This window comes from Vanacampus margaritifer, chromosome 1 (genome assembly GCF_051991255.1).
Source record: "Vanacampus margaritifer isolate UIUO_Vmar chromosome 1, RoL_Vmar_1.0, whole genome shotgun sequence".
Lineage (NCBI taxonomy): Eukaryota > Metazoa > Chordata > Actinopteri > Syngnathiformes > Syngnathidae > Vanacampus > Vanacampus margaritifer.
In genome coordinates, this window is record NC_135432.1 from 54394140 (window position 1) to 54418264 (window position 24125).

At 38.3% G+C, this 24125-nt stretch overlaps 1 protein-coding gene across 1 annotated transcript in view; it reads left to right on the forward strand.

Annotated features, from left to right (window-relative positions):
• Window positions 1-24125, forward strand: part of dlgap2a (discs, large (Drosophila) homolog-associated protein 2a) — a 174841-nt gene that overhangs the window by 124460 nt on the left and 26256 nt on the right. The window contains exons 7-10 of the mRNA XM_077559693.1: window positions 10723-10937; window positions 20293-20361; window positions 22476-22629; window positions 22697-22913. Of these exons, the coding sequence (XP_077415819.1) occupies window positions 10723-10937; window positions 20293-20361; window positions 22476-22629; window positions 22697-22913 (655 nt within the window). The remainder of the gene's footprint in view (window positions 1-10722; window positions 10938-20292; window positions 20362-22475; window positions 22630-22696; window positions 22914-24125) is intronic.

Consider the following 24125-nt stretch of genomic DNA (forward strand, 5'->3'; position numbering starts at 1 on the left):
CTTTCTCCGAAATGACAAATGTTGCAGAATCAGGCTAGACGTTTGCTATCACTCTCTGTCTGTGGCTAAGTCATTTCACAAATTAGCTCGTGTTAGCCTTTACCAACACACACGCGCACTTTCCATTTATTCACATGTGCCTAATGAAAGCACCGGATAGCCTAAACACATCAATCTGCTGCTGCCAGGTGACCCATCTGGTGGAATTTCAAGCCTCAAGATTTATCATGGCCCCTTTGGCTTCCTTCTAATCTGGAAACGCAAACGTAGATTTTACGAGTATGCTACTTAAAGGATCCCAGACGATGAAAACAAGCAGCTGGAACTGCTTCAACTCTTCCTTTATTTTCTACATTCGCATTTCTCTCCATTAACAAAACTGTAACTCAAAAGTGGATTTTGACATTTTTGCTAGAAGGATGCTTCAAAGGGATTCAAAAGGGCAATTAAACTGTTGAAAGTTGACTTGCCAAAGGTTACACTAAAGAGACAGAAAGAAGACTATTATAACAGTGCACCCCCTTAACATACAGTAGTTCTGTTCCCATAGGTGTTATTCTCAGATGGCTGTCGCAAACCACTTCTTAAAGATTTCGTCTGAAGGGAGGGCGAGAATTAGATCAAGTAGGCGTGCGCTGCCGCCAAAGTACAAATTACATTGCATTAGGTTGATAAGCAGTAATGAAGCATGTTGGGAAAGAACGGTAACCTTCCCTCAAGCATTCAGCACTGTTCTCTGCTTTTCTTTTAATGAGGACGACATGTTGCTGACAAAACTGTTGCATTCCAAGTGAATGTCAGTTCACCCTTAGGTAGTCAAGGATACCGATTAACCAGCTCATTCACAAGCATTATAAGCAAAGTGCGCATTAAGTACGCGCATGCGTGAAAACCAAGTTTTAAAACCAAACAAAGCCATCATTTGAATAGCAGCGAATGGAGCGTTGAAAGTGTTTGCGTAACTGCACACCTTGAAGCTTGCAAGCATTGTTTAAACGACTTTCAGCCTTAAGTGACAAAACGACAGGTGCACTTGGTGCCATTTTTAACTGTCCTAATGGAGTTTATCGGCAAAAAAACACGGAAGTGTACGCTTGTAAACCTCTGTTCACTCTTCCCAATTTCCAGACAGAAAAGAAAGATCCAAACGGACGTATAAGATTATATATTATAATATTTTTTTTACACACATTTATTTTGTCAATATCGTGAAAGCGAGAACCTGCTTCAACCTTCAGTGAAGAAAGCTCCCTACCGTCTCTTGATCGCGTCCTGGTGTTGTGTCCTCGGTCCAACTCCCGGTAAAGTGCACACATTCCGTCAAAAAATAAGCACTTAAATAGGCTTAACTGTACGTGTCCCGGAAGAGGGCAGTTAGTAACGAAGTTTAAAATAGATTCAATTAAAAACATCAACTTTTCAACGGTTGAAATGGTCCAAATCAGCGCTTCCCCTGTTAGACTCTTTTCAATGACAAGTTGGTAGCAGGCTACCAGCCGGCCTACCCATAATGCACCGCGCTGCCGAGATGCGCACTTCGCTTAATGAGGTCAGAAAAAAACTGAGGACATTAAACCACAGCAACGGAATGTAACCCAAGAATGAATCAAACGTAAAAGCAGAACAGTCCGCATGTCTGACTCTGACTCACAGTTTTGAGATTCAAATCTCTGCCCCAGTCTTTCTGTTTTGAGTTTACCCGTTTACATTTTTTTCTTGGTACCCTGGCTCCTCGCAACATCCCAAAACATGTGTTAGGATTGTATCTATGTGTGAGTGCCACATGCGCCGTATGTAAAATGTGATACCATCAAGCCAGGAACCTGGAATTATTTGTGTTTGCATTAGAATATTTAGCCAGATAATGAACATTTACTTCAACTGTTAAGCAGCCAGGTTGGCTTAGCGCTAGCTAGCTTGTATGACACAACTAGAGCCAATTTTTACTTAAAGTGTCTTTTACACAAGGGGATTGCAGAAATGCCTCCAACTAAAATATCTTATTTTTAGGATGTTGTGCATCCCTAGGAGCAATCACTTTGTATCTTCAATAAACTGTTTGAGAAATATAACTTTGGGGGGGGGGGGGGGTTGTGGCACAGCTAGCCCCCAGTGCAGGGTAGGTTGTGCCATTAGTCAGAATTCAGTGGGGTGAATTGTGCCATGGATAACTGAAGTAAAAAAAGATCATTTTAATCTCACAAACAATAATGCTACAGTATATAAAAGAAAGACAAACTCAATACAAAACTTTGATTTGCAAGTTTTAAAAGCCTCTTCTTCTTTCATTCTTTTGCTTTTCCTGTTCAACCTTTTTATCTTCTCTTTTTTCGTGAGCCTTCTCCCACTCCATCTTCTCAGGTGTGTCAGTCACAATTCTTATTTTCACAATTCTGTTCTTTCTTTCTGTGGATTTTGGCAAGGGACAAATAACTTGTGAAGACGTATAACCCAAGTGAGCAGAACAACCAGATTTGTCACTTGGTGAGTGCTCGGGAGGGGTAAGCCTGAGACAACAAAAAAATTCTTATCCCTATATTTTTTATGACCATCCTGCAGCTGTTATCTCCTTTCCAACCTGACTATGGTCTTTCCCTCTTTCACTGCTCTTTCCAACTCCTCAATAGGTTTCGAAACCCTTTTGACTGGATGAATTTTGGTCTAAAATTAAGAATGGCACATACTTTTAGTGATCAAATGTAATAATACAGTTTACAACAACAATAAAATACAATAAAGTAATATAGAGTAAATAATCATAATTTGGGGGAAGTTTTGCCATTGGCACAACTTAACCCCGGTCCTTTGGCACAAATTACCCCAAGCTGTTTTGAGCCAAAATCATGCTAACCATGTAGACTCATAACGTAGCTTACTAAAGCATGTGTGAACTGTTTTCAAAGTTGTCTCTAATTGTTCAAACATAGCCATAAAAAAATCTTAATCATAGAAATTTTACTTTGGAGGGCAAAACAATGTTTTTGAACTTTTATGTGCTTACCTCTCAAGCCATGTGTCTCCCTTTTTTTTCTTTTTCTTTTACCAGATGAGCGAAATGGATGTCTCTTCAAAAATATGTAGTCACATGACCAAATCTTGTCTTGGAAATTGAAGTTATTTTAAACTAAAAAGGAAAACCTTTCTGTACAATGACACTGCTACGTAAATGAATGAGGCTTTGGATGTAGATAAAGGGCTACTCCAGTTACAATTTTTATGAAAATGGATTTAAAAAAAAATTTGTACTAAGTGTTTTTAGAGAAAAGCACATGAAGCAATCTATTCACGTTCATTAGGTATTTACTCGTTAACGTGAACACGAATAGCAAACACAGATTTTGAGTCCAAGTTCTTGTGATCGCCAACTTTACATCACTTGGGAATGAAAGGAGCCGCTTCCATTGGCCAAGAAGCTACTGTGTTCACACCCACAACAGCGCAAATACACCTTTTGCTAGCTACGATCATCTGTGAAAAGACCAAAGAAAGAAAACTCCACACATGCACATAATAAGATGAAAAATAGAGTCCTATATTAGAAGTTATTATGGGACTGCTGAAAGCAGCACATATTACTCTCCACTCTAGAAAATCCCCAGATTTTTCCGCAAAAATGCGGCCCGTACCGTAGATCGCACCGGGACAAATGAGGTATCAAACGATGCGGCTCGATCTGACTCGGTGCGGCATTACTTTTCTAGGAATTCCGAGTTACCATTGTGACGCAATTCCCCAAAAAATCCCAAAAAACTCCCATAGGAAATGAATGGAGAAAGGGGGGACAAATTACAGATCAAGCACCTTTTTCCAAGACACGCTGCGCGCGCATACGTTATCCGCCGATATGAATTTTAGCTCATTTTGTAGCAATTTTTCCCATCTTTAGCTCAGTGTCGAAATTTATTAGCAATTAGGCTTTGAGTGGCGGGAACCAAAAAAATATATTTCCAAAAGTCAAAAGTTTCACTTCAACTCGTCACCATGGCCACAATCTTTGCTCACTAGACATCAAATTCTCACATTTTGTAGTGACAAGTCTCTTCTTTCAGACAAACTAACTTTTATTTGGCTAAGGTGTCATTTAGTACCTTTATTTTCACTTTAAGCGAGGAGAAGTCGGACAAACTTGCCTATCTCTTCCATGTTAAATTCAGGCGCCTTTACCCCTGCATTTCTGATAAATCATAAGTTTTCAACCTGCTCTCATTTGGTCATTTTCATCCGATTAAAAAAATGAGAACATGCTCGTGTTCCCCAAACCCTTGCCGTTCTAACGAGCCATTTCTTGAATCTGTATCTTCAACCGTTAAGTCGTGAGAGGCTTTTGTTGCAGGTGTGCGTCTCTCATACAATATCAATGGAATGTTGGGTGCGTGACGTCTCCAAGTCAAATGTGTGTGCGTGAAAGTGCATTTTTCTTAAAGGGACAGTGAGATACTTTTAGTTGATGTTGATTATGGTTAACTTCCACATTTCTTGACCGATTCCAGTCGTTTAAATTTTAAACTGTTCAGCTCATTTACAAGAGTCAGCAGTCCCATTCAAAATTTCCATGGGAATTTTTCTAGTTGCTACATAGTATACCATATTTTCTGTCCTTGTTTTGTATCAGCTTTTGACAGCTGTCCAATCCTTCGTTTTAACTTTTGTTGCTGACCAGCGATAAATAATCCGAGGCTTCTGTGTTTGCCTGCAAGGCTGTGGCATGTGCAAATGACTGACAAGCTCCCGCAATCAAGCATTCTGTCTTCACAGTCTTCGACAGGCTATTATTGTCACGGTGTGGCGTGTTTTGAAATAATTGAATTTGAGGCATAAGATGGGGCCACAGAGGGATGATTTGAGATCTTTTGAATATCAAATTCTACTACAAGGTGATAGACATGTAACATATAGCATTAAGCATATGTGTTTGTCGCCAGGCAGCATGGGTACTCTGTATTTGGATCGGATGACATTAAATTATCACAAAGATCTCCTCTGCTTTACACTGATAATGTGGCCGGTGTGTGCTTAGCTTCAGGATTAGTATCAGGTGTGAGAAGAGGGAGTGGTCAATGCTTAGAGAGCTCCTCAGAAGTTCTAGTTGTACCTAATCAGGCATCAGCTATCTATCATCCATGTTCTATGTCATCCGAGGGTAGCAGGTGACCTGGCTGACATTTTGGATAGGTCGCCAGCCATTCGCTGGGCACATGTAGACAAACAAGAGTCACATTCAGATTCTTCTTATTAAGTATTTTAATGTTTTGCTAGAAGTCAGCTGTAACAACTCTGTTCTGAGTCTGACCAACCAATCAGAGGTCTGGAAAAATGTCCATGTCATCAAGGGCCAGCACTTTTAACCCTGTGAGGACCAATTTGAAATCTGATTGATTAAATAAATAGTCCCATTTCAAATATTGGCCAGCACTGCTGATTCTGAAGGTCTTGGGCAGATAAGATTGACATGGTAGTGAATAGAGGGTGAAATCTGATTGGACAATTAAAAAAAAAATTCTAACATTTATATATGCGTACTGGAAGCAAGAGCCAATAGAAATGCTCCGAAGGGAAAAGAGCAGACAGGTGGCAAAAAAAAAAAACTATTACAATTTATATGTAACAAATATTTTTAGGTAGAATGTAGGTTGGAGGAAAAAACATAGTTTGATGGCATGAGACCTTTTAAGTCTCTTTCGTGAATCTGCAGTTTTATACTAAATATGTGATGGTGGTTTTACATGTGCTCATGAGTATAATTTATTTGGAGTAGGAGCTGGTTAGGTTTGCATCCTGTCGTCTTGTAACTAGTCATTCTTCCTTTCCTTTGTGGAGCCAAGAAATAACTAAAAGTGGAAACGGAACACAACACCTGCTCCAACAAACACAATCTATCCTTGCAATTGTGCATGGGGGAAGAAGAAGGTCTATTGGTGGTATTGCCATTGACTGACCATTTTAGAGCACTCAAACGCATCCTGTCTCGCTTTATCTCTCTCAGCTCTGTGCCTTTAGCCATTTCTACAGCTCTCTCTTTGTTACACTATTTTTAATTTGATGGCAGTGACTTTTTTTCTCTATGTTTCGTGGTGAGAGGGGTTCTTTGTATGGATAGAGCTGCAGGGGTAATCAATTGATTGCAGCACACACAAACCCACGCGTTCCCTCTAGGTCGTGTTTGCAGCCATGCAACACAAAAATATACAGCAAATTGAAAATGGAATTTCTATATGATTATTATGTAGTAATTTGTCTTGTTTGTTTGAAAAGTCTCAGGACTGGTGTCACAAACGATATATTTCAAATGATTCTCTCCCTGCCACACCAAAAATGCGCTCCGCAAGGATTATTCTGGGATCCTCCACAGTTGGGCATCTTTGCCACCTTGATATTAGCCACATCTTCAAAATGGGTCACTTAAACTCATTCAAACTCAAAAACGTTTAAATGCGGTTTTGTAATACTTTGTCCTAAACTCCCCAAAACAAATACATTCATACATGTTGTTGTTTTTTATGCTAGAGCTTTGATACAGTTTCTGACATGAAAAGGTCACTTAAAAAATGGTAGTTATTACAAAAAAACGGACAGCAGGTGGTAGCAGAGTATAAGAGATCAACCAGGGCCATGTTGCAGCAAGCTTTTTGCCAATGTTTGTGAAAAATTATGAAACTTAGCTATATTCTAAAGCTAATCGCTGCAAAACGGAAACAGATACAAATATCCTTTTTTTCCTGATGAAAGAAGAGACTCCATGTTTTTATAGCAATAGAACAGAATATTCTGTAAATCCAGTAAAACAGCCAGAGAGAAGGGGGTTTCTTCAGTGAAAATGGCTGCGAGTGAATGAATTTAATGACTCCTTATTTAGAGCTTGGAAAAAAAATTTGGCTGAGCAGAGAGGTTGCCCTAGCATGGCGGTGATATTCTCTGTCGGATGCTCAGGGCATTGTGAGCCGGTGGATTGTCATGGTGAAGAAAACACATCTCATATCTCTTCTCGTGTATTAACCCCCGTCAGGTCACTACAAGCCAAGTTGGAGTGGACCTGTTGGAATCGGTACTGGCCCTGTAATTAATATGATAAATTTTAATTATTATCATTCTGTGGTCCCGCGGCCGCTGGTATAAAGCTAGCAGCAATCAGGCTAGCTGAAGCTAGCAACATGTGGCTAAGTGGCTAACCCTGATTCATTCCATGCCCTTTTTATCTCATCAAGCATGCACAGGTCATGTTTTTTTTTTTCATGCATCAAGAAAACATGCTGTTTTGTATGGTTGTCTCATTAACTAATTAAAGTCTTAAAAAAAAATAAAAATGCACTTTTATGCCATTTTTGGCCCTCAAAATTTTGGTGACAGAGAATTTTTTATTGTCTCAAAATCATTGATTATCAACGATTGATCATCTCACCTACACTGAAGGAAATAGCATTTAGTCGTTTTTAGTTTTGAAATATTAATATATCGTTTGTGGTACCAGATCTGACACTTTTTTGACACACTTTACTCCAGTTATGCTTTTAAAGGTTTTAACAAGAAGCTCCATTTCCACCAGCTTTGCCCACCAATGATGTCTTAATAAAAAATGATTGATACATATCTTGATACATGGGATATGAAACAATCTAAGGATCTTTTATTTAGTAGAATAATTCAATTTGTTTCGATTCAATGGGATTACGATTTGATTCGATATGGATGGCTCAGATCAAGAGAGGTATCATGCAACGAGTTTCTTGTCATTTTACATACATATGAATCAACTTGTCAGCACCGTAAATGTGCCATTTCCTTTGAAGATATATTGCTTCAGTAAAAGATTACCTTCCTACACGGCCTCCTTCCATGTATTATCCTAATGCTGTCAGATGTTTGGGTTTACAGGAAAAGGAGAGAAATATAGCACAAGTACAGATTGGCACTCGACCTTGTGTTTTATTGCCTGTACTTTATTTCTTCTGGTATTATAGCTTCTGCGGTACATTTACTATACATGTATAACATAGACTTGGAAAAGGAGGAATGCATTTGGCTGTTTTGATTTTGTCATTTTAAAAAAGAATCCTCACATATGAGCTGCGATATTTCACAGCTCCCCCACAAGGGCATCGTCATCCGATGCTTATTTATTTAGTAACAGACTCATCAAATATGTCCATAATTATTAGAGTAGTTTCACATGCTGCTGACACCGTCAGCGTGTGCAGTCCTGTGAGAACTGTGTCTTTTCTCACAGCTAGGATGAGGATCTTCACTGCCTTGTCTGTTGTTGTTTTTTTTTTTATCTCACCAGGGAGGCACCTGAGAATCTTCTCAGTTTATCAGCCAATCCAATTTAAACAAATTTCACCACAACTTGTGCGTTTCCTCCAGCGTTCCGTTCATTAATTAGACATCTAAAAATACCAAACTCCTCCAAGACTTAATTAACCCTTTGACTCAGTTTTGTAGCTTGTGCATATCCGTCCTGGGCACACACACACAAAGAATGACTTCTAGCACTTAGTGGGTTTTTTATGTGTGCGTGATTAACACATCAAAATTGTAGAATCATATATCTCTAGTTCTTAGTGAACACAAGAACAATTTTCGCATGGACTTGATTACTGTAATGACCTTCTGACTGGGCTTCAAACAGCTGCATCTCATTTTAAACGCTGCAGCTCGGGTTCCGATTCTGACCAGAACTTTACACTGGATCCCAGTCAGCTATTTTTATATTATATATTTCAAAATTCTGCTACTGGTCTAAAATCACGGAATGGTTTGGGTCCTGAATACATTCAAGAAATGCTGATTGAATATAAACCCAGTAGTGCTCTGAGATCAGCAAACTTGGGTCAATTAGGGGAGCCCAAACGTCAACGTAAACATGGTGAAGCTGCATTTAGCTGTTATGCTGCACATAAATGGAATAAGCTGCCAACAGAAGTGAAATCTGTCCAAAGTGTAAATGCTTTTAAACCCTGGTTAAAAATTTTGTTTTTTTCTTCCCATAACTTTGATAAAGGTATTCTTAAAAAAAAAATTAAAAAGTAAAGCATTTTTTTTCATTTAATTGTTTTCTACTAATTTCTTTACTCTTAAATATTTTTTTGTTAATGGATTTTAACATTGTCAATGTATGTTTTTTTAGTAATTTTTAAACTACTTAATTTTTCTGTGCTTTGCTTCTGAATGTCAATAACTGTTGTGTTTGCTGATGCTTACAGTTGTTATGTTTTTGCTTATGTGAAGCACATTGAGTTTCATTGTGTATGAAATGCGCTATATAAATAAAGCTGCCTAGCTTTGCCTTGATGGCAGAAAGTCGGTCTAGATTTACGACTGCTAAATACTGGCGCAGCTAATCTAACATGATTTTGATTGATTTGATTAGCGCACAGGCAGACAGATTCTGAGCTCGGCCGACATTTGTGTGGAAGTCTGAACTCTCCTTAGGGCCACTGTTGTGCGTATAAAACTCGTAAATGAACATTGTGCATATAAACCTGTGCAACCATATTGTCTAAATTGTCCATTTTTACTTCCCCGCTTGAAAATATTTTCAAAAATCATGTTGTATAAGTTATAGGCAGGCTTGAGAAGTAACGGAATACATGTACCACCGTTACGGAATCAGATTGCAAAAAAAATGTAACTTACATTAGAGTTACAGGAAAAAACATGTACTCAGTTTACAGGTACATTCATTAAAAATGGGGATTACTTCGAGGGATTACAATTTCTACGATGAAAGAGACTGTGAAAGAGGGTGAGAGAGAGAGAAAGAGACAGAGCGAGAGAGCGAGAAAGTGCGCGCCCGCGCGAGTGGGACCGTTGCTGCATGTCGGGGAGGTGGGAACGAACGAACTCACTAGTCGCGTCCGCCACACGCGGGCAGTTTGAAAAAGCTTTACGGATGGGAGGAGGAAATGGCGACCGGTATTCACTGGAATTTACTCGGTGTGAAAGTTTGAGCTAAGAGTCCAGCGGCATGCTATGCGCTGTAGCTTCTTGCTAGCTAGCCCGCTAGCCTACAACCATAATGTAAGTTACACCTTCCAAACAAATCTTCCTCCCACCAATTCACTATTTAAACATCATGCACAACTTAAACACGGCTAAACTTGTGAATGGGAAAAAGTTAATTTTGCAGTTGATGTCACGCATCATCATCTTCATTGGATCTATCTATCTATCTATCTATCTATCTATGAGGTGTGGTTGCTTTCAGGGACAGTTCGAAAACAGCATATGGCCTTCAATCAATATATATATATTTATATATATATATATATATATATATATATATATATATATATATATATATATATATATATATATATATATATATATATACATATATAAATAGCAGGGGCACATTGTATAGAATATATATTGTGGTGATATTTATTTTTATTTTGTCTTCATGAGCATAGTCAATATTGGAGTAATCCAAAAGTAATCCAGTTACATTACTTTAATATTATGGTACTTGGATTATGTTACTAACTACATTTTTTAGCATGTAACTTGTTACTGTAATGGATTACATTTTGAAAGTAACCCTCCCAACCTTGGATATAGATCACATTAATGGTGAAAAAAGTTTTGAAAGGTTTTATCTTGGTGTCATATTTTTAATATCTGAAAAGAGGTGTGTAGACTTTTTCTATCCTCTGTGCTTGATCAGATGCTTTGCTTGTTGGGCGGCCATCAGTACATACTAAAATGCTTGTCTATCACTATCCCCAGGTTCCCCAGGATGAATGGGGGGGATATCCCGGAGACGGTAAGGATGACGAGATCCCTTGTCGCCGGATGCGGAGCAGCAGTTACGTCAAAGCTATGGGAGATGAAGAAAGTGGCGAGTCGGATTCGAGCCCCAAGACATCGCCCCAGAAATTGGTGCGGCCAGACGCCTTGGTTAAGGCCGTCATCAGACCCAGAGAGCTGTTGGACTCTCAGAGGTACATCACATGCAACTCCTGTAGCGTTCAACTCTTCTGCTTCACTATGCCTTCATTTTGCTTCACTTATTTGGCCTGCTCATTTTGACATCGTTTTTTCCCCTCTGTTGCTGTTTTCATGCCACTATGTGAGAGGGATGTAATGATATCCAAATGTCACAATAGGATATTATCATGATATGAACCTCACCATATGTTCATTATCATCAAATCAAATAATCATGAGGAACAGCATGTAAATGTCTAATCTTTACAAGGCTAATTAGCTGTGGTCATAATATTACATATAGTTCAAATAGCCCAGGTAACATTAACCTTGATGTACATAAACAACCTACAGTTACTAATTAACACTTATTATTGAGGCCCTTATCATACTTGCTAATGCACGGACACATTGTGATTCAAGCCCATTTTGTGAAGGAACTCAAATGTGTTACGTTCCCCTTCATCTGGTCATTACTGTTTGTTTTATACATAGAGTAGGTGACCAAAACATGCCTAACTAAAATTAAACCCTATAATTAACTCACTAATAAATTGACACACACAAAAAGTATTTTCAGTTATTATTTATAAATGGTGTTCAGATTGGACTTTGAAAAAGGTGCATTAAACATTTCGAATGGTTTTGAAATATTAAGACTACCTATTAAAATACAGTACTTAAAAAAGAATAGAATAGAAGAGAACTATATTTATTGGTCATATGCACATGAGGTCACTTAACTTAGTTTTCCTGCTGAGAATAAATACAATTTGTGGGTGATTTGTGCATCACAGTCCCTGTGATTGTTAAATGCTTTGCTAAACAAGCACATTTTATGGTTGGAAATCACAATCTCTCTGCATAGCATACTAATTGGAAAACAAACAGTTGATTTAAAAACAGAATCAAGACGAGGAGGCTTTCATTAAAGAATGCATGAGCATAGCATACTTTGGTTAGCTTTCTATAATGTTCATGCAAGTAAATCATTGTGTGCACCACAAACACTCAACATTTGAGATATGAAGGGAAATATGATTGAACAGCTATTTGCAAAAACAACATCAATGCTCTATGTTAACATTTTATGTAATGTAACATTAAGCCTATGCCATAAAATTCAGAGCTCATGGGCAGAAATGTTCATCGTAAAATAACAGGAAAGCTCAAACTGCTGTTGCGTTGACGTTAGCAGATGTAATTACGAGTTATTGAATGTTCAGGCGGATCGTAATGTTGCTGGGTCTGGGTGAGAGAGTCGGTCGTGACTGAGGTGGAGAACCAGGAAGTGAGAGGGAGTTTGTGTCTGTGCTGTCGAATAGAACATTTCCTAATTCAAGGCGCCTTGCCACTCCATGCAACACTGCATTCCACAATGAATGGGTTTGGCAACGGCACACTACGCCCTGCTAAATGCAGTGTGAAAAGGGCTTTTGTTTATTTATTGCAGTAAATTTGTCAGTTTTTGTTGTCTCTCGTATTTGTAATATGTTCATTTCAATATGTTCACTATGTAAAACTTAAAAAACAATGCAGCATATGTGTGGGGAAAAAATGGAGATCATACATTTTTGGGGTCTTCCTTCCCTAAACTCTAAATTCCTTGTTAGTGTGGATGTTTCTTTGTTGGCCCTGTGATTGACTGGTGACACCCAATTTTAGTCAGTAAAGATAGTTTGCTTAAAGCAGCCAGTAGCAATACAAAAATCTGCAGCCACCGGTGATTTATTGCTAAGAGGCTTTGTTTGTTCAATGTAGTGGAGGTTGCTCCAGAGAGGATAGGCAATTAACCTTAAGTTGTCTCTGTAAGTGGCTCAAACTTTTGCAGGAGGTTCGAGATTGTTTGGGCTAAATGCCTTCTGTGTGGATTGTTGGATGATGGTGAGATTCCATATTCACGTTTACTCAGTCCACAATCGAGGCGACAGTATGTCGATGACCTAGAAAAGTGGGGCCATTTTTTATTTGTTTTTCTTAAGTTACCCTCTGACAGACTTGCAAAATAAAATAAAATATAAATGTAAAATAAACACTTTTGTTTTTGCTCCCATTTTTCACGAGCTCAAAGATGTAAATCTTTTGGCTGTTAGCTGTCTATTTGCTGCCAAGAAGTTCTAAAAGCTGCAGAATTGTGACCTCACAGGTTAGCATTAGCTAGCTGTTATTAACACTAGCTTTGGAAAACTGGCAGAGTGCGCCCTGTGATTGGCTGGCAGCCAGTTCAGGGCTGACCCCGTCTCTTGCCCAATGACAGCTGGGATAGGCTCCAGTATGCCCGCGACCCTGGGATGGATATGCTGTTTGGAGAATGAATGAACTACTGGCAGATATTCAAATGTTCCGTGAAGATGACGTGGTCAGGGTATTTTTTATTTTTGGCACGTGTCAGCTGCCACATGCACGGATCCACATACTAACTGATGCCATTTGGCATCTTGGTGATGAAGTGATGCCTCAACGAAGCTTGATAATTATACGTCTTATTAGTAGCGATAAGCTCAAATCTGCCATATGGACACCATATTTTTAAAAAAAAGAGAGTATTTTTCTGATGTTATATTACATTACACTTGCCACATGCTTTGATCACACTTATTAACTTATTTCAACAACAAAAAAGTTGTCAGTAAAATGTGTATAGAATATAGTGTATGTAATGTCAGGGATAGACAGGCTAGTCCAGTGGTTCCCAAGTTTTTGTTTGTTTGTTGTTTTTTTTTAACTCTGGCTGTAAATATCTAAAATGAGGGGGGGGGGGGGTGTCTCAATGTAAAAAAAAAAAAAATGCTGGTAAACATTCAATATGTGCTTTCTACGAAAACTAGAGAGGGGGACAAAAACATTTTTTGCAAATATTTTTTTTTTCAAAAGTGAGGAAATAAATCTGCGAATCCGAAGCACGAGTATGCGGAGTTCCGCTGTAGTTGCAACCCTCTGTCACTGCAAAGTTGAATATTTTACAGCAAATGATCTATCTTGTAAGTCTTGTTTGGTTAAACATCGCACTTCATTGCTGACCTTGTCCTCCCTTACACAGCCAACTGATCTCTTGGATATTCTAAACAAAAATGTCTGAATATCCCTGCTACCACTATAAAACCCAAGGTGACAGAGCTTTTCAAGGTGTTGTACCTAAATCGTAAAAAAAAAAAAAAAAAAAAAAATCTTATTTCTGCAAGTGAGCCCAAGACACTTATAAAAAAAGCTTTATTAATCCACCGAAAATGTTTTATTCAAATGAGCTTGTGGTTAACTTTCTCTCAGCCACGCATTGGATTTAAGCTCCGTATATGCACCCTGTTCAATCATGGAGAGGGGGAGCAAAAAAATATTGCAAAACCATTTTGCATCTTACTTTTAACTTTATTATCAGAGTGCACCGAGAGAGCGCATTGATAAAGAAGCCCAAAAATGACAGCCGTTCTTCAAGAACTCCTGCGTAATGACACCCTCGGGGGCACTCCTAGTGTTTGAAATGAATTCAATAACAACGCCGATCCTCTCCACTCAATAATACTGCAGCTGCAATCAGCGAACTCCGAGTCAGGCCTCGCAGCCTGATCCATGCTGGTCAATAGCGTCTTTTCAGCACAGCACAGCAGAGTCTGTGTCTATGCGGTGAGCGAGTCATTATTCAGAGAGGCCTTGGAGTGCAATAACTGCAGCTGATCGCCCTCCCTGCTGTTGAATCATTTGGAATCATTCATCATATCGTTTACAGCCATTCAAAATGGATGGTCTGGGCCAGTTTTGGAAGATGTGGAAACATGCCTCAGCACAGCGGCCTCGTATATCACAAGCTGTTGAAAGGGACAAATGCTTTTTCAGTAATGCATAGCACTGTAATCATCGTCGATCGCAACTCGTAATATACGATTTTGTCGTCATATACTATCGACTTGGTTTTTGGGCATGTATTTAGAGTCACGTCTTTTATTGCACAACATCCAGATTTATAGGAAAGATGTGAAGGAAATGTTCTTAGACCTTGTGAAGATACAAGTGTCTTGCCATAATAATTCTTTACTTCATCACTTAGCAGATCAGTAACAACATCAGGTACAGCTGCTCAATATAATGACCGACACAAGACCTGTTATATTGTGGATATGTGATGTGTGAACACACTTGGATGCATTCTGTCACACAATATAACAGAAATTCATCATTTAATATATCAATGCTCAGAACTCATTGACACTGTCAGGGAGGTAATCCACAATGTTGCCTACACTCTAAAAACTGTTGGGTCAAAAACAACCCAATTTGGATCAAATCCACTATCTGGGTCAATTGGCCCCAAATTTCAGGGTTGTTTTGTGAAAAACAATCACATTTTTTTGGTTTGTCTTGTACAAAAGGGACCAATTTTTGGGATTGTCTTGTACAAAGCGACCCAACTTTTTGGGCTATCTTGTACAAATTGAACGAGTTTTTTGGGTTGTCCCAAATATCCATTTTTTTTCTTTTTCATTTTGATTCAATTATTGGGTTGTCTTGCACAAATCGACCCAAATGTTTCAGATTATCGTGTAGAAAAAGTTGTTTTAAATATAATAATCAGCTGCATTATTTGGGTCAATTTGACCCAATTTTTGGGGTTGTCTTGTACAAAACCACCCCCAAAATTTTTTTTATTATCTTGTACACAAACGCACAACAAAAAACGACCTGATTTTTGGGGGGTCATCTTGTACAAAATAACTTAATTTTTAGTGCTGTCTTGTACAAAGCGACCCAACTTTTTGGGCTTTCTTGTACAAATTGAACCAGTTTTTTGGGTTGTCTTGTACAAAATATCCCTTTTTTTTTCCATTTTGATCCAATTATTGGGCTGTCTTGCACAAATCGACCCAAATGTTTCAGATTATCGTGTACAAAAAGTTGTTTTAAATATAATAATCAGCTGCATTATTTGAGTCAATTTGACCCAATTTTTGGGGTTGTCTTGTACAAAACCACCCCCAAATTTTTTTTGATTATCTTATACACAAAGACGCAACAAAAAACGACCAGATTTTTGGGGGGTCATCTTGTACAAAATAACTTAGTTTTTGGTGCTGTCTTGTACAAAGCGACCCAACTTTTTGGGCTATCTTGTACAAATTGAACCAGTTTTTTGGGTTGTCCCAAATATCCATTTTTTTTCTTTTTCATTTTGATTCAATTATTGGGTTGTCTTGCACAAATCGACCCAAATGTTTCAGATTATCGTGTAGAAAAAGTTGTTTTAAATATAATAATCAGCTGCATTATTTGGGTCAATTTGACCCAATTTTTGGGGTTGTCTTGTACAAAACCACCCCCAAAATTTTTTTTATTATCTTGTACACAAACGCACAACAAAAAACGACCTGATTTTTGGGGGGTCATCTTGTACAAAATAACTTAATTTTTAGTGTTGTCTTGTACAAAGCGACCCAACTTTTTGGGCTTTCTTGTACAAATTTAACCAGTTTTTTGGGTTGTCTTGTACAAAATATCCCTTTTTTTTTCCATTTTGATCCAATTATTGGGCTGTCTTGCACAAATCGACCCAAATGTTTCAGATTATCGTGTACAAAAAGTTGTTTTAAATATAATAATCAGCTGCATTATTTGAGTCAATTTGACCCAATTTTTGGGGTTGTCTTGTACAAAACCACCCCCAAATTTTTTTTGATTATCTTATACACAAAGACGCAACAAAAAACGACCAGATTTTTGGGGGGTCATCTTGTACAAAATAACTTAGTTTTTGGTGCTGTCTTGTACAAAGCGACCCAACTTTTTGGGCTATCTTGTACAAATTGAACCAGTTTTTTGGGTTGTCCCAAATATCCATTTTTTTTCTTTTTCATTTTGATTCAATTATTGGGTTGTCTTGCACAAATCGACCCAAATGTTTCAGATTATCGTGTAGAAAAAGTTGTTTTAAATATAATAATCAGCTGCATTATTTGGGTCAATTTGACCCAATTTTTGGGGTTGTCTTGTACAAAACCACCCCCAAATTTTTTTTTATTATCTTGTACACAAACGCACAACAAAAAACGACCTGATTTTTGGGGGGTCATCTTGTACAAAATAACTTAATTTTTAGTGCTGTCTTGTACAAAGCGACCCAACTTTTTGGGCTTTCTTGTACAAATTGAACCAGTTTTTTGGGTTGTCTTGTACAAAATATCCCTTTTTTTTTCCATTTTGATCCAATTATTGGGCTGTCTTGCACAAATCGACCCAAATGTTTCAGATTATCGTGTACAAAAAGTTGTTTTAAATATAATAATCAGCTGCATTATTTGGGTCAATTTGACCCAATTTTTGGGGTTGTCTTGTACAAAACCACCCCCAAAATTTTTTTGATTATCTTATACACAAAGACGCAACAAAAAACGACCAGATTTTTGGGGGGTCATCTTGTACAAAATAACTTAGTTTTTGGTGCTGTCTTGTACAAAGCGACCCAACTTTTTGGGCTATCTTGTACAAATTGAACCAGTTTTTTGGGTTGTCCCAAATATCCATTTTTTTTCTTTTTCATTTTGATTCAATTATTGGGTTGTCTTGCACAAATCGACCCAAATGTTTCAGATTATCGTGTAGAAAAAGTTGTTTTAAATATAATAATCAGCTGCATTATTTGGGTCAATTTGACCCAATTTTTGGGGTTGTCTTGTACAAAACCACCCCCAAATTTTTTTTATTATCTTGTACACAAACGCACAACAAAAAACGACCTGATTTTTGGGGGGTCATCTTGTACAAAATAACTTAATTTTTAGTGCTGTCTTGTACAAAGCGACCCAACTTTTTGGGCTTTCTTGTACAAATTGAACCAGTTTTTTGGGTTGTCTTGTACAAAATATCCCTTTTTTTTTCCATTTTGATCCAATTATTGGGCTGTCTTGCACAAATCGACCCAAATGTTTCAGATTATCGTGTACAAAAAGTTGTTTTAAATATAATAATCAGCTGCATTATTTGGGTCAATTTGACCCAATTTTTGGGGTTGTCTTGTACAAAACCACCCCCAAAATTTTTTTGATTATCTTATACACAAAGACGCAACAAAAAACGACCAGATTTTTGGGGGGTCATCTTGTACAAAATAACTTAGTTTTTGGTGCTGTCTTGTACAAAGCGACCCAACTTTTTGGGCTATCTTGTACAAATTGAACCAGTTTTTTGGGTTGCCTTGTACAAAATATCCCTTTTTTTTTTCTTCCATTTTGATCCAATTATTGGGCTGTCTTGCACAAATCGACCCAAATGTTTCAGATTATCGTGTAGAAAAAGTTGTTTTAAATATAATAATCAGCTGCATTATTTGGGTCATTTTGACCCAATTTTTGGGGTTGTCTTGTATAAAACCACCCCAAAAAATTTTTTATTATCTTGTACACAAAGACACAACAAAAAACGACCTGATTTTTGGGGGGTCATCTTGTACAAAATAACTTAATTTTTGGTGCTGTCTTGTACAAAACGACCACATTTTTTGGGTTATTTTATACAAATTACCCTTTTTTTAAAAAGTTGTCTTGTGCAAAATGACCCAATTTTTGGGATTGACTTTTTTGACATTTTGACACGATTTACTGCGTTTTCTTGAACAAAATGACCCCATTTTTTTTGTCTCTTGTCAGCATTGATTTTGAAACCGCTGAAAGCCTATCCTGAAATACTGTATATAATAAAAAGGGATCTTTTCACAGCAGTTAGAGAGTCTCCTGACCACTGAGGTCATTTCGCTGAGGAACCTTTGCAATTGAGCCCACTGGCACAGTAAGCACAGTTTCGTTATAAATAACCCATAAGTTTCTTCTAACTACTGCTCCTCTGTTCGTTTTCCCAGCCACCTGCTGAGATGCCGCAAAAAAATGTCACTTCTTTCTAACTGGCTGAGTGCATGCGCATAGTGCATTTAACCCACCCCCTTCCGGTGAACATCCAGGGAACAGACATTGAGATTGTGGTGTATCTTATCTTATCTCATACAATGAGCACGATCTGCAGTAATGAGGATGTGACACAAAAAGCGGGGCATTCGTTATTGTTAGTAAATATGTGACTAGCTGGCTTCACATACAGCAGCTGGCGTGTGTATGTGTGTGTGTGTTGTGCTTTAACCCCATTTTGAATACAGACACAAGGTCATCTTGGAATAATGTCTACAAATGATGTGTTTATGAGCTCATTGGGTAGAAAAGGCACAACAAGACAGGCTACACTAGACTCAAAAGGGAGATGCAATATTTACATTACATTCTTACAGGCAAATGTGTTTTGAATCCAGAAAGCCACACACATGATGATTCTACACGCACAAATGTACAACTGGTGCACCTGGCAAGAGCTCTCATGCTATTTCTCATGGTTCATTGGGCTCGTTGGGAGGGAATTAGATTGCGGTCTAGACAGACGGTGTGAGTTGGATTTCCCCGGCACTTGCAACAATTTGACGCCCTGTGGGGGCCATTCAAAGGGGTCACACTCAAATTTGACAGCTGAAGCAAAGCATATGAGTCAAGAGCAGGTTGTCGGATTGTGTCACCTTCTTCTGTCGTTTTCTCTTTCAATCTCTTTTTGAGGTCCTGGTGGTTGACAGGGTCGCCTCTTTGTTCATCTCGCCCATGAAGAATACATCACAGGCACAGGCCTGCTCAGCTGGAAAAGCCAGAAGGGAACGTTAGATGACAATCATTGCTTTCATGAATGTTTGTGGACGCCCTTCACCCCCATTAAGTATGGAGGACCAAAAATGCCTAAATAAAAAAAGGGAAAATAAAAATGAACTATACAAATGTAATTCAATAAAATAAAATAAAAGAGAATAGAAATAAAAACAACCCAAAAAATCTAATAAATAACAGCAAAAATAAATAGAAAAAAAACGAGATTCAAAAAATACAATAAATAGAAAAATAAATGAGAAAATAAATATAAATATATCCTTTCATGACACATTTTATGCTGACAGCGTATGCAGCATGAAATAAAGAAATATGAGAGCAGAGCGTTTTTATTTATTGATTGACATTTAAATCTATTTATTTTTTTATTTATCTTTACCAGTCGATCATCAGTAGCAAACATCTTTCTCAGCCAATCTCAACTTTCAAACCAATCAACCTGTTTTGATTGGTTGCTAATTAAATGTTATTGCAACATTGTCCCAGTTTTATTCATCACACATAGTCCATGCCGGTCATGTTGTGTCACCCTAATGTTTGCAGCACTTAAGTGAAAACTCCCAGGCAAACATTGAAGTGACCCCAATTTCCGTTCCCAAGCCACTTCCAGCAGACTAATGCCCAGTGAAGTCATCTCCATCCAACTCCCACTTGTGGGACCCTGTAACTCTGTTTTCCTCTCTGCCCACAGCTCTTATCGCCTGGATAAAATCAACAGTGACATGCGTAACTACATCACCAATTTTGCTGCAGACTTAAGGTGAATACGTGATCAGTGTCTCCCGTTAGCTCTCGGTTGCCACCCCGTTGCAGTGGTCAGATGTCAGAAGTGGCTGACTTGCGCCATTGCTGACAATTCGATATTGGCGCCAATGAAAGGTCAATGAGAGATCACTTGGCAACTTTCTCATGCAGTAAACAAAGAGCAATGGAACCTCGAAGATCAAACACATTCCATTCATGAGCAAGTTTTCTCATTTAATGGGAATGGAATTTAAGTATCTGTTGCTAAAAGTGTTGGCCACTATATGTCCAACCCGTTTTGGCAAAAGTTGAGAATTTCTAATGGGACCGTTTGCCATTTTAATTGAATAGATGGGGAAAATAAATAAATCAATCAATTTGCAAAATGTTCCCACCATTGTATGCCATATGCCACCATTTAGAAATTTTCAAAAATTGGGACATTTCAGTGAACTGTAATGTAATATATAGCATAGCTGCTATTAGCTCATTTGGTGTTTCTGGTTATTTCTTTGGACCAACGAGATGATTAGGGGCTTTTATTCATATTAAAAACAGCTATTGAATGTTCCCGCCAATTTTGACTGCCGCCATTTTGTATGTCTTGAAAATCGCAACATTTCAACAGACGATACCATCACGTTAATTGATATTTGTTGGCGTATCCCGACACTAATGAAGCCTAGCCAGTTGTATTTTGCTTTCCAGTACACTCTCAAAACATTTGTACATTTAACACCAATTTTACTTGTGAGCCCTTGTTTCGAATTTCACAGTTTTGAACATTTCAAAATGGCGGCACACGGTCAAAAAATGACGGGAAAAATCAGAAAATTGATTTTGGTTGTTTTTTCATCTAGTCAGGTAGAATGACAAATAGTCGTGCTATAAATTCCAAACTTTTGCCAAAACAGGACGGGCTTATTAAGATGTGAAGCAGAGCGCATTATCAGATTTTTAGATCATTTCCGTCGATAGTCAGCTTTTGCCTCAATATCTCAATTCCTTTATTTTGAATGGCTTTTCCAACATGGAGTAGAGAAGTTCTCCAGCATGACATGATGTATTGACAGCCTTTTTCTGTTTTATCACACTGGCATTTCCTTTACTGCCAAGCACTTATCTCCATAGAAGGGTTCTAACTCATCCTTACCTGATGCCAGAAAGAGCTGTGGCAGTGCAAAATTCCGTTTTGTGTTCCTAATGTCACTTGGTATTCTGAGGTTATTTACAGACCTTCTTTCTCTTACATTAATTTGGCATATTCCTTTCCTGGCACGTAGTTCTGAAGAGCTCTCCTTCTCTGCTTGGGTGGCATATTTAATTGATGTTGTTGATAACGGGGTACTCCCTGAAGTGCTTGCTCACTAACTAGCTCCTGGTTTGCATTTCCCTCATTGATTTGATGTGTCAGCACAACATAAATCCAATCACCTTCTAAAGGACACTGCTACACAAACGGTGTGTCTCTTTTAAGAGGAAGAAAGATCATTAACTGATTTATTCTCAAGTTCGGGGTGCTTTGAGGAAACCAGGAACCCCTTACTCAATGTTAGTATCACCTGTAGCCATCAGCCATCCTGCATAAAGTTGTTCAATTTTGTTAAATTTCCTGAAAAAAGTAAATGTCATGAGTGACACTGCATTCTCAAACAGTTAGGTCAAAAATAACCCAAATTGGGTCAAAAGGGACTGACCCAACTTTTTTGGGGTTATTTAACTAACCCAACTAGTTGGGTCAAATGAATAACCCAGAAACAACCCCAAAAATGGGTTGCTTTGTGGTTTGTTAATTTAACAATAGCTCAAAAAAATGGTTCGAAACATTTTTGACGCAATTCAGTTAGGTTTTTCAATTAACCCAAAAAGTAGGGTGAAATAAATAACTCAAAAAAACATTTAAAAATAAAATAAAATAAAACGTGTCACTTTGTGGGTTGTTTAATTTAATTTGATCCAACTTTTCGGGTTTAATAACTTTTTTACCCAAATCAATGGGGTAATTTAATCAACCCAAAAACTTTTTGGGTTAAATATCTGAAAAAGTTTGATCAGTCCATTCTTGACCCAAATTGGGTTCTTTTGGATCCAACTGTTTTTAGAGTGTGGCCTATTTTTCTCTGTGTTCAGCCAGAGCTACCACTTGCAAACAGCCATGCACCCGAGCATAGCCCTGGACCCCTCTGCACACTACAACTCCCCCAAGTTTCGCTCCAGGAACCAGAGCTACATGCGGGCAGTCAGCACTCTGAGCCAGGCCAGCTGTGTTAGCCAAGTGAGCCAGGTTAGTCTGCAAATTGTACGTCTCTTAGGTGTTTCTGTCCTTTCTGATGTTTTTTTATTTCTCACAGGTGAGCGAAACCGAAATAAATGGCCAATTTGAATCAGTCTGTGAATCCGTGTTCAGTGAGGTGGAATCACAGGCCATGGATGCATTGGACTTACCTGGCTGTTTTCGAACCCGGAGCCACAGCTACCTGCGAGCCATCCAAGCTGGATATTCTCAAGATGATGAGTACATCCCTCCCATGGCCCCCACTGTCACCTCCACCATCAGATCTACCACAGGTAAGAGTTAATGTCCATTCTATTCATCTGACACCACAGCAGACGCTTATGTTTGCTATGAACTTGTGGTCATGGCTGGAGCAGCTGGCATAAAATTGTGAACTGTCAGATGTCGAATACTTGCATGACTTATTCTATGTTTCCATTGTTTTGGATGGATGTAGGACTTTGACACTTACAACCTTTTGAGCTGTGTAAATTCATCATTTTGTATTTTGGATGTCATCTGCTCGTCCATCGGATGCATCAGAGAGTAAAGCTATGAACCCTATTGAAAATCTCAAGAGAGAAAAAACAGGCGACGGACAGGCTTTTTACACTACATTTGATGTCTGACTTTCTCCACTAAGCCACAAGGTGATTGCACTGACTTTTACTGTAAATTGGGCAAAAGTATGGTGAACGTGTCGTATGAATTCTCGACTTGTAAACCTAATTTACAATGTACTTCAAATCTCTAAATGACACAGGATTTACCATAGGATTTCCTTGCCCCTCGGTTGTTTTTAGTATCACATGACCGTTAGGCAACTTGAATAATTAACATTTCAAAAACATTTACCGTGTTTAATCACACATCACATATAAAATCTTGACAGCTGACACGTCCATTTATTTCTGAAACTAAGGCGTGATTAAAAATTTGAAGCTGCTGGTGGTTTCCTGACTCCTCTCGCATAATGGATTCTCCAAGGAAATGATACGTCCGAACCCAGAAGAAGACTTGAGGGGGTCGGGGGGTGGGGGGGGGGGTAGAGAACAGAATGGATTCCACCCCTTACCACACAACAGCATGTGGATTAACATAGAGAGGGTTAGAGGTGTGTCCATCTGGAGATGTGCTTATCATCAATACTTCATCCCGATTGGTGCTTGATTACACTGCTTTCTCTGTAAACTTTTTTTTAGGGAAATAAACTTGTTAATTGATGAGATTGATGTCGGTCAGAGTGAACGTCACATTTTCAATAGGGTTCATACTATACTTCCTGATTGGTGGGAGAAGGTTTGGAAGCTGTGCTCATCTTTGCCTCTTTTCATTGCACAAAGTTCATATTTCTGGATCGTAGCTGATAGAAGAACAGCATGCTTTTTTTTTTTAACATCCCTTATACGATGCCTATTTTCTTTTGTGTTCTAGAAGCTAGGAGGTTTTCCTTTGTGCACTGAAAAGATGTTAAGAATGCATGCAAAATTTTTAATGTTGAGAAG